At 44.2% G+C, this 14,795-nt stretch overlaps 1 protein-coding gene across 2 annotated transcripts in view; it reads left to right on the plus strand.

Moving 5' to 3' along the window:
* The window catches only part of Rbks (ribokinase), a 79,449-nt gene that overhangs the window by 20,014 nt on the left and 44,640 nt on the right, over positions 1-14,795 (plus strand). For both annotated transcript variants that reach the window (XM_051171045.1, XM_051170961.1), the window contains exons 2-4: positions 1,822-1,954; positions 9,107-9,170; positions 10,365-10,427. In XM_051171045.1, the coding sequence (XP_051027002.1) occupies positions 1,822-1,954; positions 9,107-9,170; positions 10,365-10,427 (260 nt within the window). The remainder of the gene's footprint in view (positions 1-1,821; positions 1,955-9,106; positions 9,171-10,364; positions 10,428-14,795) is intronic.

Here is a 14,795-nt window from a genome sequence, read left to right on the forward strand (position 1 = left end):
CCCTCTGTACATACACATCCCATAATAACCTGGCAATATGGTTCTCATAATTTCTCATGATACTAAAAAGGAAACTTGATTTAAAGCGGTGACTTGGGACTCGGATCTAAATATAAACACAGTGGAAGTCCTAAGTTTCTCTAAGTCATAGTCTTATTAATAAACGTATTGTGCCTGGTTTAGCCACGTTAGATATTCTTCTTTTTAAGGTTTTACGGGAGTCATTGGGAGCAGAATCCATAAGCCAAGGATTCACATCGTTACTCCGTCACATATATTACTCACCGCTGCTGCTCATAACAGAATCCTAAAATGTTTAAGATTTCTGATGCAAATCAAAATCCCATCATCACTGTCATTGCTAAATTAAATGACAGGATAATAACATTGCATTAAAACCATTTTTCTCTTGATTGAGTACCTTTTTCAGAAGTGAACCTTTTAGATGTATATTTTCTCATCAGTACTATAAATGCATGTAGAATTGTAGATAAAAATAGCATTGAAAAGGGGAGGAGTGGGATGTTTTCAAATTATTGATGAGTCTCTTGAAACTCAACCATATTTGACAGCGCAGGGCTGGGGAATGGAATAGTGTCGCCGGGTTTATTGACGGCTTTAGAAGCATGTGGAGAAGCTCACGGTTGATCTTGGGCGTCGTTGAGATAAGTGTGTGTTCTGGCCTCAGTTCATGCCCTCCCTCTGCAGAGAAGCTCCAGTGACCTGGAGGAATTGGCAGTGTTCTCTTACTCTTTTCTAATATAATATGGTGCTCGTTTCAGACACATCATAGCCTATCAATGAATACAAACCTATCATCTCTTAAAGCATGACATCTCAGCTGGTTTCCTCTGCAAACTTACTATTAGCCTTTCTTTCCTCCATGGAGTTGATGCATTGTGGTCCTACTGGTCCTACCTGCCCTCCTTGGTCCCTCTTCTCTGTGGCCAGGCAGCCAGTGCTCGTTTTGCTTGTCCCTATGTTTGAAACTCTTGCCGTTTTGGAGTCAGTCATTTTCTTTCCATCCTTCAGAAAGATCATTTCCTCAGATCTTGTCTTTGCAGTCATGAAAATCTCTACCTGGAACAAATCTCATGCATAGTTTGCCCCGGGTGATACTGTCATCACTGGCCGTAGCGTTATGATGAAGCCTGTGCCTGGCTCGTCGGTTACGGTGACGTTATGCTTAGCTTCTTGAGATGTCAATGGGAGCAGAAGCAGGATCCGTAGGAACCAACAGTAACTGAACCTGAGTGATCGTGAAGAGGATACGGGAGGTCTCCTTTAAAATGGCTGATACGTTCCACAAGCTACAGCCTAAAGCTAGTACTTAAGGCTCCGTTGGTTTAAATGTATGTTCTTTTTGTCATGGTGCGTGAAATGACATGGCATGCAGGACAGAGAGCCAATGTCTGCTCCCACCCCACACTCAAGTAAACAGATAGGATCATTTTAGTACCAGAAATTGTGGCTTCCCTCTCCCCATTAGGTCCCACATGTGACACTAGAATCATGATACGGCTCCTGCTTCTTATCAAAGTGCCAGACAAGCCCATACACTTCACTCCAGCCAACTGAGTCCCACTGAGACTAAAGCTCTGGTGTCGGCGGCACTGTCCCCTGAATAACCCCAGTGCAGACCCCAACTGTCATCCGCTGCAGCTACAGCAGTGGCTGTGGAGGAGAGAGGCTGTTCTGATGCAAACTGAGAGGAAAGACAGTCTCCCTGGACTCAGACAGAATAACCTTTCCTGCCTTCTAAAGAATGGACTCTGATTGCAGTTACCAACATGCTTTGGTTTTCTCTTTCAATTATACCAGTCTTACTTCTCGCTTGCCAAAAACTGGAGAAACCATCCACGGACATAAGTTTTTCGTTGGCTTTGGAGGAAAGGGTGCCAACCAGTGTGTCCAGGCTGCTCGGCTTGGAGCAAAGGCATCCATAGTCTGCAAGGTAAGCCATAAAGCGTGGGGGAGGGGCAGGGCAAAGGCTGGTTCCAGCTCATTGGTTCTCTTGTCTCTGGGGACAGTGATGCGTGCCTGTGGTACCCTACTCACGATGCTGAAGGGTAATTACAAGTTCAGGGCCAGCCTGAGCCACACAGTGAGGCCCTACGTAAATTTTAAAGTTCCGCACTACTTCGTGATCTGCAATGTTTTGCAGTTGCAGGACACCTTCATTCCAAAGGAAAACCTCTTGTCCATCTCAACAATCTCTTCCCAACTCCTCCCCCACCTGGGACCCTGTAACCACCGGTCTACATTGCTGTCTCTGTGAAGCCATCTGTTCTGCATATTTTAGGATAAATGGGCTGTGTAATATGTGACTTTTGCTTCTGGCTTCTTTAGCTGCCTTTGAGGTCCCTCCACCTTGTAGCATGTATCAGTATTACATCCTTTTTTAATGGCCAAATACTGCCTCATGGTATGGACACACCATCGCTTACCTATCCATCAGTGGGTGTGTTGATAGACCCTTGGACTGTCTCCAGCTTTCTGACTAGCCTACAGCCACACATGTATATACATGCGCGTCTCTGAGTACTTGTTTTTAAGTCTTTTGAAGGTTTGTTGGTAAAAATCTAAGTAAGAGTGACGAAGCTTTCTCATGCCTTCATGAGTTTCTCCATCAGTGAACCCTCTGGGAAGTAGCTGTCCTCAAGTAACTTGATGCTACATCCCCTGAATCCAATGAGCTTATAGCCAGGACAACCTGCTTCCCGGGGTCTACAGTCCAACCTCCAAATGGCCTGAGTCATCCTGTATTCAGAAGCCTCAGCAGCGATACAGCACTTGGAAACACAGCCACTCATCACCAAGCCATCCCCCACTGCCATTTCATAAGAGCCGGAGGAATCTAGGTTTTAATGACCACACAGAACTGACCCCTGGCACACTTCTGTTTTCAGTTGTATAGAGAAAGGGTACGTAACATTCAGTAATAATACTGAAATAACTTGAAGATAATTGTATTTGGCTGTCAGAAGTTTCAGATTTTATACATTTAATGTCATTTGAAAGTGGTAACATTGTTATTATAAAAAGATGAAATATGTGAGTTTAAGTATTGGCAAAGTTAGGTTTGAATCTGCATGGCAGATGATAAGAAAAGCACACAAGATCAGAAAAGCTGTGACTTGTGAACTGTGTAGATTTTACACACAGCGCTTTGCTCTCCATGGGAGCCTTTAAGTGATACATAAGCTACACAATTATCCCTTCATCTGCTAATGAGCTGCAGCTTCATCCCTGGTGATGAACAGCATCTCGCTCTCGTGGCTCTTTGGTCAGAAACATCACAGGAAACACAACATTCAAAACAAGAGCCCCCTCTGTTGTTAAGACTGTTCCTGGGGGATTTAAAATACTAATATAATTAATCAGGAAATAAGGATATTCTAGAAATGTTGACCACACTGTGAGAGGGGCTGACAATAAATTTTACAACTGGCTTATCCCGTGCTTGATTAGAGATGGGACAGAGGTAATGAGCCAGGGGTGCTCACAAGAGTGGACTTGGAAACTGACTAGAAGAGAGGATTTCCTGGCTGGAAAAAGATGGACATGGCATCGGTATGGGATGCTAGGTATCCAAAGTGGCTGTCCAGGGCCAGGGGCGCTCCCTGGGCCTGGGAGTCTGAAAGGCATGAGATGCCCTCCCCTCTTGGGAATTTTCTGCAAACTAGTCCTGTAGCCAATAAAGTCAAAATTATATCTGGGATCTCATCTTACTCTGAGACTGTGAGGTTGGTTTTAACTTAGGGCTGTAGAATGTAACGCAAAGAGAGAAAAACAAAAGGGAAATATTTGACTTGTAGGCCTTAACTAGGTGAGTGAATCATGGAACCATGTGAGAACTGTGAGAGGAACAGGCAGGGAGGACCACTGAAGAGCTGAGAGAGGAGCAGACAGGGAGGACCACTGAAGAGCTGAGAGAGGAGCAAGCAGGGAGGATCACTGGAGAGAGGGGCTGTCTGCTTCACTCTGCTCTGTGTGATGGCTCATGCCAGCACCTCAGCACTCCTGGAGCATCTTCTATGCTCTTTTGGTCATCGATGTTGGTTCCACACAATTTATAGTCCAAGCATTTACACAGTGAAACATAAGGAAACCAATTCTAAGCAAAGCCTATCTGGGTAGTTTTGCTTTTGTGCCCTCGACCCTAAGGCAGGGGTTTATTTAAAAGCTTAAAAAGTGTTGTGTGAAGCTGGATGCAGTGGCACTCACCTGTAATCACCGCACTCGGGAGGCAGAGGCAGGTGGATATCTGTGAGTTCAAGGCCAGCCTGGTCTACAGAGCAAGTCCAGGACAGCCAAGGCTACACAGAGCAACCCTATCTAAAAAAAAAAAAAAAAAAATCATGTGATATTCATATTTTTATTTTGTTATTTTTGGTATTGAGAAAGGAATACAGAGTCTTACAAATGCAAGGACTGCCTTCTACCTCTGAGCTTCACCTCTAGCTTGAAAGCTCTTTGATTAATTGATTAATAAATGGTTTCTCTTTGTAGCTCACATTAGGCTCCAAACCGTATACTCCTGCCCTGGTCTCCTGACCAAGGTACTATAGGTATGTAAGATTATAGGCATGTGCCTCATAGAATGCTTAAAGAGAAAAATAACAGACTTTTAGAGCAAAAGTTGTCCATAATCATTATAATTTTCCACTGTGTTGTGTTAATTTTTTTCTTTTTTGTTGTGTGAGACGGGGTTTCCTGTGGCCCATGCTGGCCTTTACCTTGCTTTATGGTATAGAAAGATCCTAATTCCTCCTGCCTTCTCCTTTCTAAAGCTGGGGTTACAGGTGGGCACCAGCACCCACAGCTTGCAACATAGTCTTGTTAGACAAATTAGCCACACTTGTTTTTTTAGCAGTTTTTTTTTAAAGATGACAAGTTCCAAATCAAAACCCAAGTCATTACATTAATGAAGATAAAAATGAACAGATGGAGCAAAAGAGAAACTGTTAGAGAATCCCTGTCACTGTCCAAGCGATGTTAACTTATGTCCTACTGTGTCACAGCACACTAGATGTCAGGCTCTGGTGGGGAGACTGAGGCACAGGCAGAACCGTGACAGAGGGTCATTTGTTAGGATAGTGGTGACAAAAGCATTGAGCAAGAGTGACATCAGTACTGGTATAGTGACAAACAGATAATGAGGCACTCTACACAATTAACAATCACGTATTTGGTATTCAGCTGAGTCGTGTGCCAAGGCTAACGTCCAGTGATAATTGGAGATGGTATTTTTGAAAATGAAAGTCTTCATCCCAAGGCAGAGAGCCTGCTAGGACCTCTTTCATAGTCTTTGCCTGATGCATGCAAATGTCTCCTCCACTGTGTTCCATTGAAGCCAAGCGTTTAAGAGGACATTTCTAAACGTCAAAGCTTGGCGAATGCCTGTAGTCCAGCACTGGCAGCTGGCACAGAGGAACCACAGTAAGTGTGAAGCTACCCTCCCTGGCCTGTGCACTGAGACCTGCCTCAAACAGCCAGACACTGGAGAGATGGTGCGCTGTAGCAAGCACAAGGATCTGTCTCAATGCATAGAACCTGGGGGGGGGGGGGGGTGCACGCGCGCGCGCGCGCGCGCGCGCGTGTGTGTGTGTGTGTGTGTGTGTGTGTGTGTGTGTGTTTTAAAGGCAGTTTGGTATATGTGTGTAATCCAAGCACAGGAGAGGCCAAGGCAGGAGGAGCCATGGTGTTAACTAGCCAGCCTAGCCAAATTGCAGACTTCCAGGCCAGTAAGAGACCCTGTCTCAAATAACGTGGATAGTGTCCCCAAAGGGACAACACCTGAAGTTGACCTCTGACCTTAACATGCATACACACATACATGCATGATCACCAACATGTATGTGCCCTCATATACACACAAACACATAAGTATGCACAAAGGAAGAGGAAGATGAAACATTAAACACTGGCAACTAAGAACCTTGTTAAATACAGAGCTCAAGATGCAGGGCCACTGTGAGCCCGCAGCTGCTTTCTGTGCAGATAGATGAACAGAGACCACAGCAGACGTAGACCCCAGGGACCACACCAGGGGCCAGCACACGTAGGTGATCTGAAGAATAACATGGATTTGCTTCCTACAAATGTAAAACTGTCTCACCTCTAAAGCAGGTAGCACCTGGTTCCTTTCCAAAAGGTCAGACAGGAAGTCCAGTGACAAAGGGCATAGTCGGTTAGGACAGTGCAACTCAAAAGCCTACTCCTCAGGCTAGTGCTATGCTCAGCCTGTCTCTGGTGCAGACAGAACAGAAACCAGAAGCAAACAGGATGACTTAGAGCAATGTGATGCTAGAGTTTCACAGCCACTGAATTTAACAACAATAATAAATGAGGCTTGGTATCTTATGACACTCTTTTTGTTTTTATTACATTGTTTTGTATTTTTACAAATTATTAACCCACCCTGTATATAAACAAGTAAATAGTGAGTGTGGGGCTTTGTGTAAGAGAGCTTGAACAGCAGGGTAGGAAGAGTGCATTCCTAACCAGAAGACCCTTTCCATGCAAGATCCGTAAATCCTGTGAGTTCGCCCAACTTAAATCCTGGTCCAAAGCTGCCCTTGACCTGCCCCCTTTCAGCTGGAACAGGCTCACGCAGAGAGACTGCCTCAGACTGTGTCAATTTCAAGAATAGTGCCTAAGACAAGAAAGCTGTCATAAGCAAAGCCTTGTCAGCAGCCACAGTGTAAGCCCGGTGCTCGTGGTCACATGCCTTCAGGAGTAAGATAGGCCCAAGAAAATAAGCCGTAGGGTAAACGGAGGTGATGCACTCCTAATGTGACATCTTCCATGTGCATGGCTTTGGGAAGGCCAGAGTATTTCAAGCTAGCACCACCAAGCTTTAGGAAGGCCCAATGGACCGATAGGGAGCTGCAAACAGTGTATATGGCGATGATTTATGGAAGTGATGAGGAACGCTGTGTAGGAGTTCTGGAAAGGAGAGGATTAATGCGAGCCAGAAGAAGGAAGGTAGACGTAAGCTGCTGCTTGAAAGCCAGGAACAGTTTGAGGAGGTGGAGGAGAGAAGGATGGAATCCCCGGTTCCCAGAAGGAACATGAACATACTGTACGTGCATTGTGTCCTAACACAGTCAGGTGACAAAGAGGTCAGGTTAACAATGACGTTCTACCCACAACTCTGAAATCTAACTATTTTGGCCAAAGGTGAATTTAAGAAAGATAGAAACAAAAGAAAAAAAAAAAAAAAACCAAGGGGGAACCCACAGTACCACTGAGCAGGGTTCAGCAAACAAGCCAAGGATAGCTCTGATGCTCTACTGTATCTTCATCCCAGTGTTGGGTCCAGCCTGGTGGGCCTAACGGATTCCACAGACTGTGCTGCTCCGGCTCCACTTAGCTGATCTACCCACAGAGCATGCCCAGGACTGTGCTCTGCTCGGCAGCTCCCATTTCCATCTGGTCGACACACGCCAGGCTTTACAGTACTCACTCAGCCCTTTAATCCCAAAATCCAGTGGTCTTGCACTTGGGCCATGCACTGGAGCCACCTCCCATGCAGTTCCACCTGCAGAGTGCGGTTTAGCTGTGAGTGTGACCAGGGTATCAGGCTGTGTAATGTTCTAGGACATGTTGATGTGCAGCCAGTGTTGGGAACCATTGGTTTCCTGTCTGCCAGCGAGAACTCACACCAGTCCCACCCTCCAGCCTGGCTCAGATGGAACAATTTGAGGCAAAATGCAAAGAATTTTAATTAGCTTGATAATGGCAGAACTGAAATGAGACTCCAAGTTCCCTGACTCCCATATGCACCATTTGCCTCCTGGCCAAGATGCTTACATTTAAATTTTTCTTGTCAATTTGATGGCCAAAGTGTGACTGGGAAACAGAAGCCTCCCGATACTCCTTTGTAATAGTCTTTATTAGGCCCAGAACCACTTTCTAGGTGGCTCCTTTGCGAGGGTCTCTTTTGTATTATCCACAGTGCTCAGTGGCAAGAAATAATCCAAACCCTTTGCATAGGGTCTACTGTGACTTCTTAACAGTTTCTAATAACTTCAGTTTGAGTGAGAAACAAACAAAAAGGGCTAGGAAGTGTCTGCTGCCAACGCTGGACGGGGAGGGGAAGGAAGGCTCAGTGGCAGTAGCCCGCAGCCCTTGAATTGTCTTCCTCCTGCCTCCACCTGCTGAGTGTTCAGCATGCTCCACCACGCACAGTTCTCAAGCTTATTTTAACTGTCTCTTTAATTTGCTAAGATGATACTATAATTACATTTCCTTTCCTCCCTCTGGACCTTCTCGTAAGCCCCTCCTTGCTCGCTTTCAAATTCATGACCTCTTTTTTCATTGTTTTTATATACATGTGTCTGTGTGTGTGTGTATACTTCTAAATTCATGAGTGCAACCCACTCAGTCTGTATACTGTTCTTGGATGTCTGTTCTCAGGGCTGCCCATTTCGTATTGGATAACCCAGCGGTGTTTTCTTCCCAGACTATTTCTCCCATTCTAAATAGTTGCCTATAGTCCTTGGTGTAGGAGTGAGGCCCCGTGGGCTTTTCCCCATACACATGAGCCTGAGATCCTAACCTTTGTAAAAGTAAGTCCAGAAATATAAGTGAATGATGAGTGTATACAAGGCCTGAAGGTGAAGAACTATAAAAGATTTAAAGCAAAACAGCCTTGCCTGTGTCATGTGTGCAACCCTGGTGCAGCTCTGCCTTCGAGAAACTGATGCTGGGCTGGAGGGAGAGCTCAGCAATGAGAGCACTGGTTGCTCTCTCAGAGGACCCAACTTCAGTTCCCAACACCCACATGGCAGCTGAAAACCTTCTGTAACATGTTCCAAGAGATCTGAAGCCCTTTTCTGGTCCCCTCAGGCCCTAGGCACGCAGCAGGTGCACAGACATGCATGCTTTGTGTTTTAGGTGGGATGTAAGTAAACAGGGTTTCAGAACATAGCCCTCCTTGGGGCTGGAATCTAGTCTAGCATTTTACATTAACAAGATTAATCAGTCTTATAAAGTATCATGCAGATATGCCCTTTTAAAATGCTAAATATTCTAAAAGCTACATTGTAACATTTTACTAAATGTAAAAGATCTAATGCTCATTATTTCTTTGGTACAGGTTGGCAAAGACTCTTTTGGCAATGATTACATAGAAAACTTAAAACAAAATCATATTTCTACAGGTAAAATTTCATTTTTTAAATAATATTTATGACTTTCTTGAGAGATTTTATTTTGTTTTTACTTTTTTCAGAAAAGGTCTCACTACATAACCTTGGCTGACCTGGTATTCACTATGCAGTCTGTAAGGCCTCAAGCTAAAGCCAATCTTCCTGCCTTAAGCTCCTGAGTGCTAAGATTACAGACATGTGCCACCACACCTTGCTTATTGTTTATAACCTTCTTCTGTGGTCCTGTGGTCACTTTGCTTAATTTTTTCATGTACATTCCTCCAGATGGGAATGAAATCATAGGAGGTTACAAATCTTCATTTGATGGCTAAGACGCAGGTGACAAGGAAAAACAGGTGCTATGTTCATAAAGGATGTTTTAAAAAAAAGTCACTAGCCAGGCATGGTGGCGCACGCCTTTAATCCCAGCACTCGGGAGGCAGAGGCAGGCGGGTCCTTGTGAGTTCAAAGCCAGCCTGGTCTACAAAGAGAGTCCAGGGCAGCCAAGGCTACACAGAGAAACCCTGTCTTGAAAAACAACTAAACAAACAAAAAAGAAAAGTCACTGAATGATAATAGCTGAAGGCCATCATAAAAGCTCCCAGGCTGAAAACATAACCACAGAAGAGAAAACCAAAGACCATCGCGGTTCTGGGCTTTTCCCAAGAGCACACAGCCAGCCAGAACTAGAGCCAGGACTGGAGCCAGGTCTTCTGCCTCCAGCTCAGAGCTCTCTGCTGCCGTCAGGGCTTCCGAATCAACGTCTGTTTCCATGCCAGACCACAGTTCTAGATGAAACGCAAAGCTTATGAAAATGAAGGAAATCAAACAAGTTCATTTTATATGTTTAACCTTTTGTTTTTTATCTCAAGTCTGTCATGTTTTTTTACAGGGAAGAAAAGAAATATGTTGTTCTGAAAATGCATATGTGTACAACTATGAATAATTTTAAGGAGTAAAAAGTGTGGGTAGCTTAATGGATTGTTACTAATGCAAAGAAAAGGTGCCACTAAATGTAAAGATGCCCGTTTGCCTCACCGTATAGGTGATGGGTATAAATTAGCACTAATTACTTATTTCTTTAACTCATTCCAGATGGTTAAAGGTTAAAAAGTTTTTCCAAGAATTAGTGTCACATTGAAACTGTTAAAATAAATTATCCATGCCAGGCTGTATTAAGCAATTGTGGTTTTCGTTTTCTTGTAGAATTTACATATCAGACCGGAGATGCTGCTACAGGAACTGCCTCTATAATTGTCAATAGTGAAGGTATGTGCTCCACATATGAGTGTCACTGCCTCAAACAAACAACTGGAAGCAACAATTTCACCTGAGTCCTACTGGCCTCTTACCACACCCACTGCTCCAAGACCTGAGGTGTGGCTTTTCCGACCCAAAGAAAAACGTTTCCCTTAAGTTATATTCCCCTCCTTGATCATTTGTAGAAGCTTCCAAATACAATCTATATCCCGTCAACCTGTCCCGGGAGCTCAGAACTGGTCTGCGCGTGTAGTTACTGCCATTTCCATCACCCTTCCACAAAGTAAATGACTGCAAATGGGCACAAAGCAAAGCATGATGAATCACATTTGTAGATTATTTACTGAGCAAATGGCAACAAGTAATTACTTCTAACTTATCATTAGTATTCAATTTTGTCTGCTCTTTAAGTAGCAATCAAACCTCAAAAGTCAATGTACACAGTTCTACCATGAGGCTTTGCCATAGTTAAAACATTTACCTTGAAAAACAATAACTTCAAGCCAGGCAGTGGTGGCACATGCTTTTAACCCCAGCACTCGGGAGGCAGAGGCAGGTGGATCACTGTGAGTTCGAGGCCAGACTGGTCTACAAAGTGAGTCCAGGGCAGCCAAGGCTACACAGAAAAACCCTGTCCTGAAAAACCAAAACAAAAAACAAACAAACAAACAAACAAACAACCAGTAACTTTGGCTGGACATTGTAATGGATCACTGTGAGTGCAAAGGCAGCCTGGTCTACATAGAGAGTGTTCCAGGACAGCCAGAGCGCATAAGACCCAATCTCAAAACACAAAACCAAACAGGAACTACTTTCAAGTTGAGAGTTCATAAACTACCAACTGTTCTAAGTGTGAACTTCTGACAGTCTTGCCTACCCCCTTCAGGTCCTGTGACCACAGGTGTGCTTCCTCACACAGTGCCTAGAACCACGCCTGGGGTCTGTGCATGCGAGGCAAGCACTTGGCCTCTTACAGTGTGCTTCTGCATGATCGTGTTGAATAGATGACACAGCACTTTAAACTCAACTTCAGCCATGCTAAAGCTGCAGAAGGAAAGACACTAGGTTAAGTTTTCATTCTGACCATAGAAGGAAAACTTATGATTGTTAATCACATATCATTGTTAATCATATATTTTCATTAATTATATATCACTATTGATGGCATAATAATATAATGTAGCACTTATTATATTCGGATATGTCATCAGTAATGATTACTGCCAAAAACAGGTCATTTCTGATCTTAAACCTCATGTTGTATTCTAGGAATGACTTCAGTTTTTCCTTCATCCTTTCCTGTAAACCAAAAATCTTCATTTTCAATGCAGAAAGTTAATATTACATATTAAATGCCTGTTATGGTAAGCCTTACCTGGTTTATAGTAAGGCCATATCCTGGAGTATAGATTGTGCAGGACCTGGGCAGCACAAGTCTGCGATCGCAGCACTCAAGGGGCTCAAACAGCAGGACGGCAAGGAGCTCAAGGCCAGCCTGGGCTACAGAGGGAGGCTGTGTAAAAGGAGCTCAAGGCCAGCCTGGGCTACAGAGGGAGGCTGTGTAAAAGGAGCTCAAGGCCAGCCTGGGCTACAGAGGGAGGCTGTGTAAAAGGAGCTCAAGGCCAGCCTGGGCTACAGAGGGAGGCTGTGTAAAAGGAGCTCAAGGCCAGCCTGGGCTACAGAGGGAGGCTGTGTAAAAGGAGCTCAAGGCCAGCCTGGGCTACAGAGGGAGTAATAGATACAGAGACATGGAACAATCTGCTCCTTCACATGAAGGGGGAAGAGCCAGCCAGTGATGAGTACTATTCTGGCGAGTTAGATTGAAGTCATGGCTGAGCTAGCCACATGGCCGTGGGTACTTTGTTTGTGGACAACTTTGGTCTTAGGCTTGTTGTTCAGCCGCCAAAGCTTGTGCAGAAATGCTTATTACGTTATGCTCCAGTCAACTCCAACAGAGAGAGTGAGGTCACTGCTGGGGAAAGGAAGGAGAGACGCCGCTGTCTTTCAGCCAGTGGGCTCTTTGCATTTTTCCAGGACTGAGGTTGGGTTTGTGCGGAACCCTCCCCACTTTATTAAGTTTTCCTCATGGCCAACAAACACACATGTGGTAAGATGATAGGCCAGGATTTGTTCTGTGTGGAGGGGTAATTTGAGGTCATGTCTATACAAGATGTGCACAAGCAGCCTGAAGCACTAAAAAGTGCCTGCTGCGACTCATTCCATCAGAGCTGTCCTGGCCAATAGAAGGAAAATGCAAGCCACATGCAGTTTTAAATTGCCCAGAAACCATGTTTTTAAAAGGGAAGGGGAAATAGGTAAATTTAATTATGACAATATACATTTTCCTAATATAGCCAAAATATTATCATTTCAACATGTAGTTAAATTTATTTTAAAATTAAAACTTTTCAGTATGTTTTTTAAAAATTAGTGAGGCCAGAGAGATGGCTCAGCTGCCTTAAGATGCCTGCTGCCAAGCCTGCCAACATGAGCTGGATGCCAACCCCACGTGTTAGAAGGAGAGAGCCAAGTCCACAAGTTGCTCTGACCTCCACATGCATGCTGTAGCACACACATGCCCCACCCGTGCAATATATGAATAAACAGATAGAAAGTACATAAGTAAATGTATGTCTAAAAGTACTGAACTGAGGGCTAGAGAGATAGCTCAGCAGTTAAGAGCACTGACTGCTCTTCCAGAGAACCCAGGTTCAATTCCCAGCACCGACATGACAGTTTACAACTGTCTCTAACTCCAGTCCCAAGGGATCTAGCACCCTCACACAGACATACATGCAGGAAAACCACCAATGCATGTAAAATAAAAATAAGTAAATCTTTTTTAAAATAGTGATTTATTTTACTCCTCTTCTTTGTATTAAATTTGAAATACATTTTAATTCAGACTAGCAGTAGTCCAAATGTCAATGCCACATGTACTATTGGGAATCCAATGCTGGACAGCACACCTCTTAAGAGTTCATTTTCCAGGGCCTAAAGAGATGGTTCAGTCACCACAGTGCTTTGGAAGAACTGTGTTCAATCCCCAAAATGAGAAGGAGGTGGAGGAGGAGGAGGAAGAAGAGGAGGAGGTGGGGAGGGAGAGAGAGATGGGCGTGGTGGCACACACCTTTAATCCCAGCACTAGGGAGGCAGAGGCAGCAGGATCAATGAGAGTTTGAGGCCAGCCTGGTCTCCAAAGTCAGTCAATGACAGCCAAGGCTACACAGAGAAACCCTGTCCCGAACAAAACAAAGAAAAGAAAAGAGAAGGAGGGAGGGAGGGAGAGAGACAGAGACAGAGGGCAGCAGAGCATGAAAGCATGTGCTTGCAATCCCAACTCTGAGGTGGCAAAAACAGGATGCTCCCTGGGGATCCCCGGCTGAGTATCTTAGTCTAAGTTCCAGGCCAGTTAAAAACCCCTGTCTCAAAAGGAAATATGTTTTTAAGGTAGTTGGTTCATGAAAGAACAACATCTAAATTTATTCTCTGCCTTCCCCACATACTGAGCACACACACACACACACACACACACAAAAAAGAGAGAGAGAGAGAGAGAGAGAGAGAGAGAGAGAGAGAGAGAGAGAGAGAGAATCTGTCAGGTGAGTTCATCTGAATCCTCCCCTCCTGTGTGAGTACTTATAAGAATTGCAGAGAGCGGTGCAGGATATGAGAGTGTATCAAATCCTTAGTTGTGTTTTCTTTTGTTTGATCTGTACACTATAGGCCAAATAAAGTAAGAGACTATCTACCCTATATATTTTCTGCCTTTTAGATATAAAGAATGTGTCTGTGCTATCACTATCCCTTGAGGGAAGGACATGCACACACACGAACTGCTCATATACAGTAGGGCTTTTGTTGTGAGCGTTCTTCAGGGTTATTCCTACCGATATGCATCTATTATGGTGTCCATCATTTAGAATTCACAGTCCTTACCATATGTATATATTAGCCATCTCACATAAAAGATATTGTAAGCGTATGTTACATATCATTTCTCAGCTATTATTCTTTGTGTGTATGAATAATGACACAGAAAATATCCTTAAGATGTCATTCAGTATGATCATAATAATTGGGCTGGAGAGATGGTCCAGCAGGTAGAGCCCTGGAGTTTTGAGTTCCGTTCCTGAAACCCACATGGTAGGAGGAAAGAATGGAGTCCTGTGACCTCCACATGCATGCCCAGGGTATCATGCACCCACATGCATGCACACATTCACACATACCAAATAAATACATATGAAATAATTACGTCCTCATAGTAAGTCAGGAATAGTGATGTGTGCCCATAGTCCCACCTACCCGGGAAGGTGAGGCAGGAGAAGCTCATGAGAAGATGCTCAAGGCCAGCCTGGAAAACATTGCAAGACT

Source organism: Acomys russatus, chromosome 1 (assembly GCF_903995435.1).
Source record: "Acomys russatus chromosome 1, mAcoRus1.1, whole genome shotgun sequence".
In the NCBI taxonomy this organism is placed as follows: Eukaryota; Metazoa; Chordata; class Mammalia; order Rodentia; family Muridae; genus Acomys; species Acomys russatus.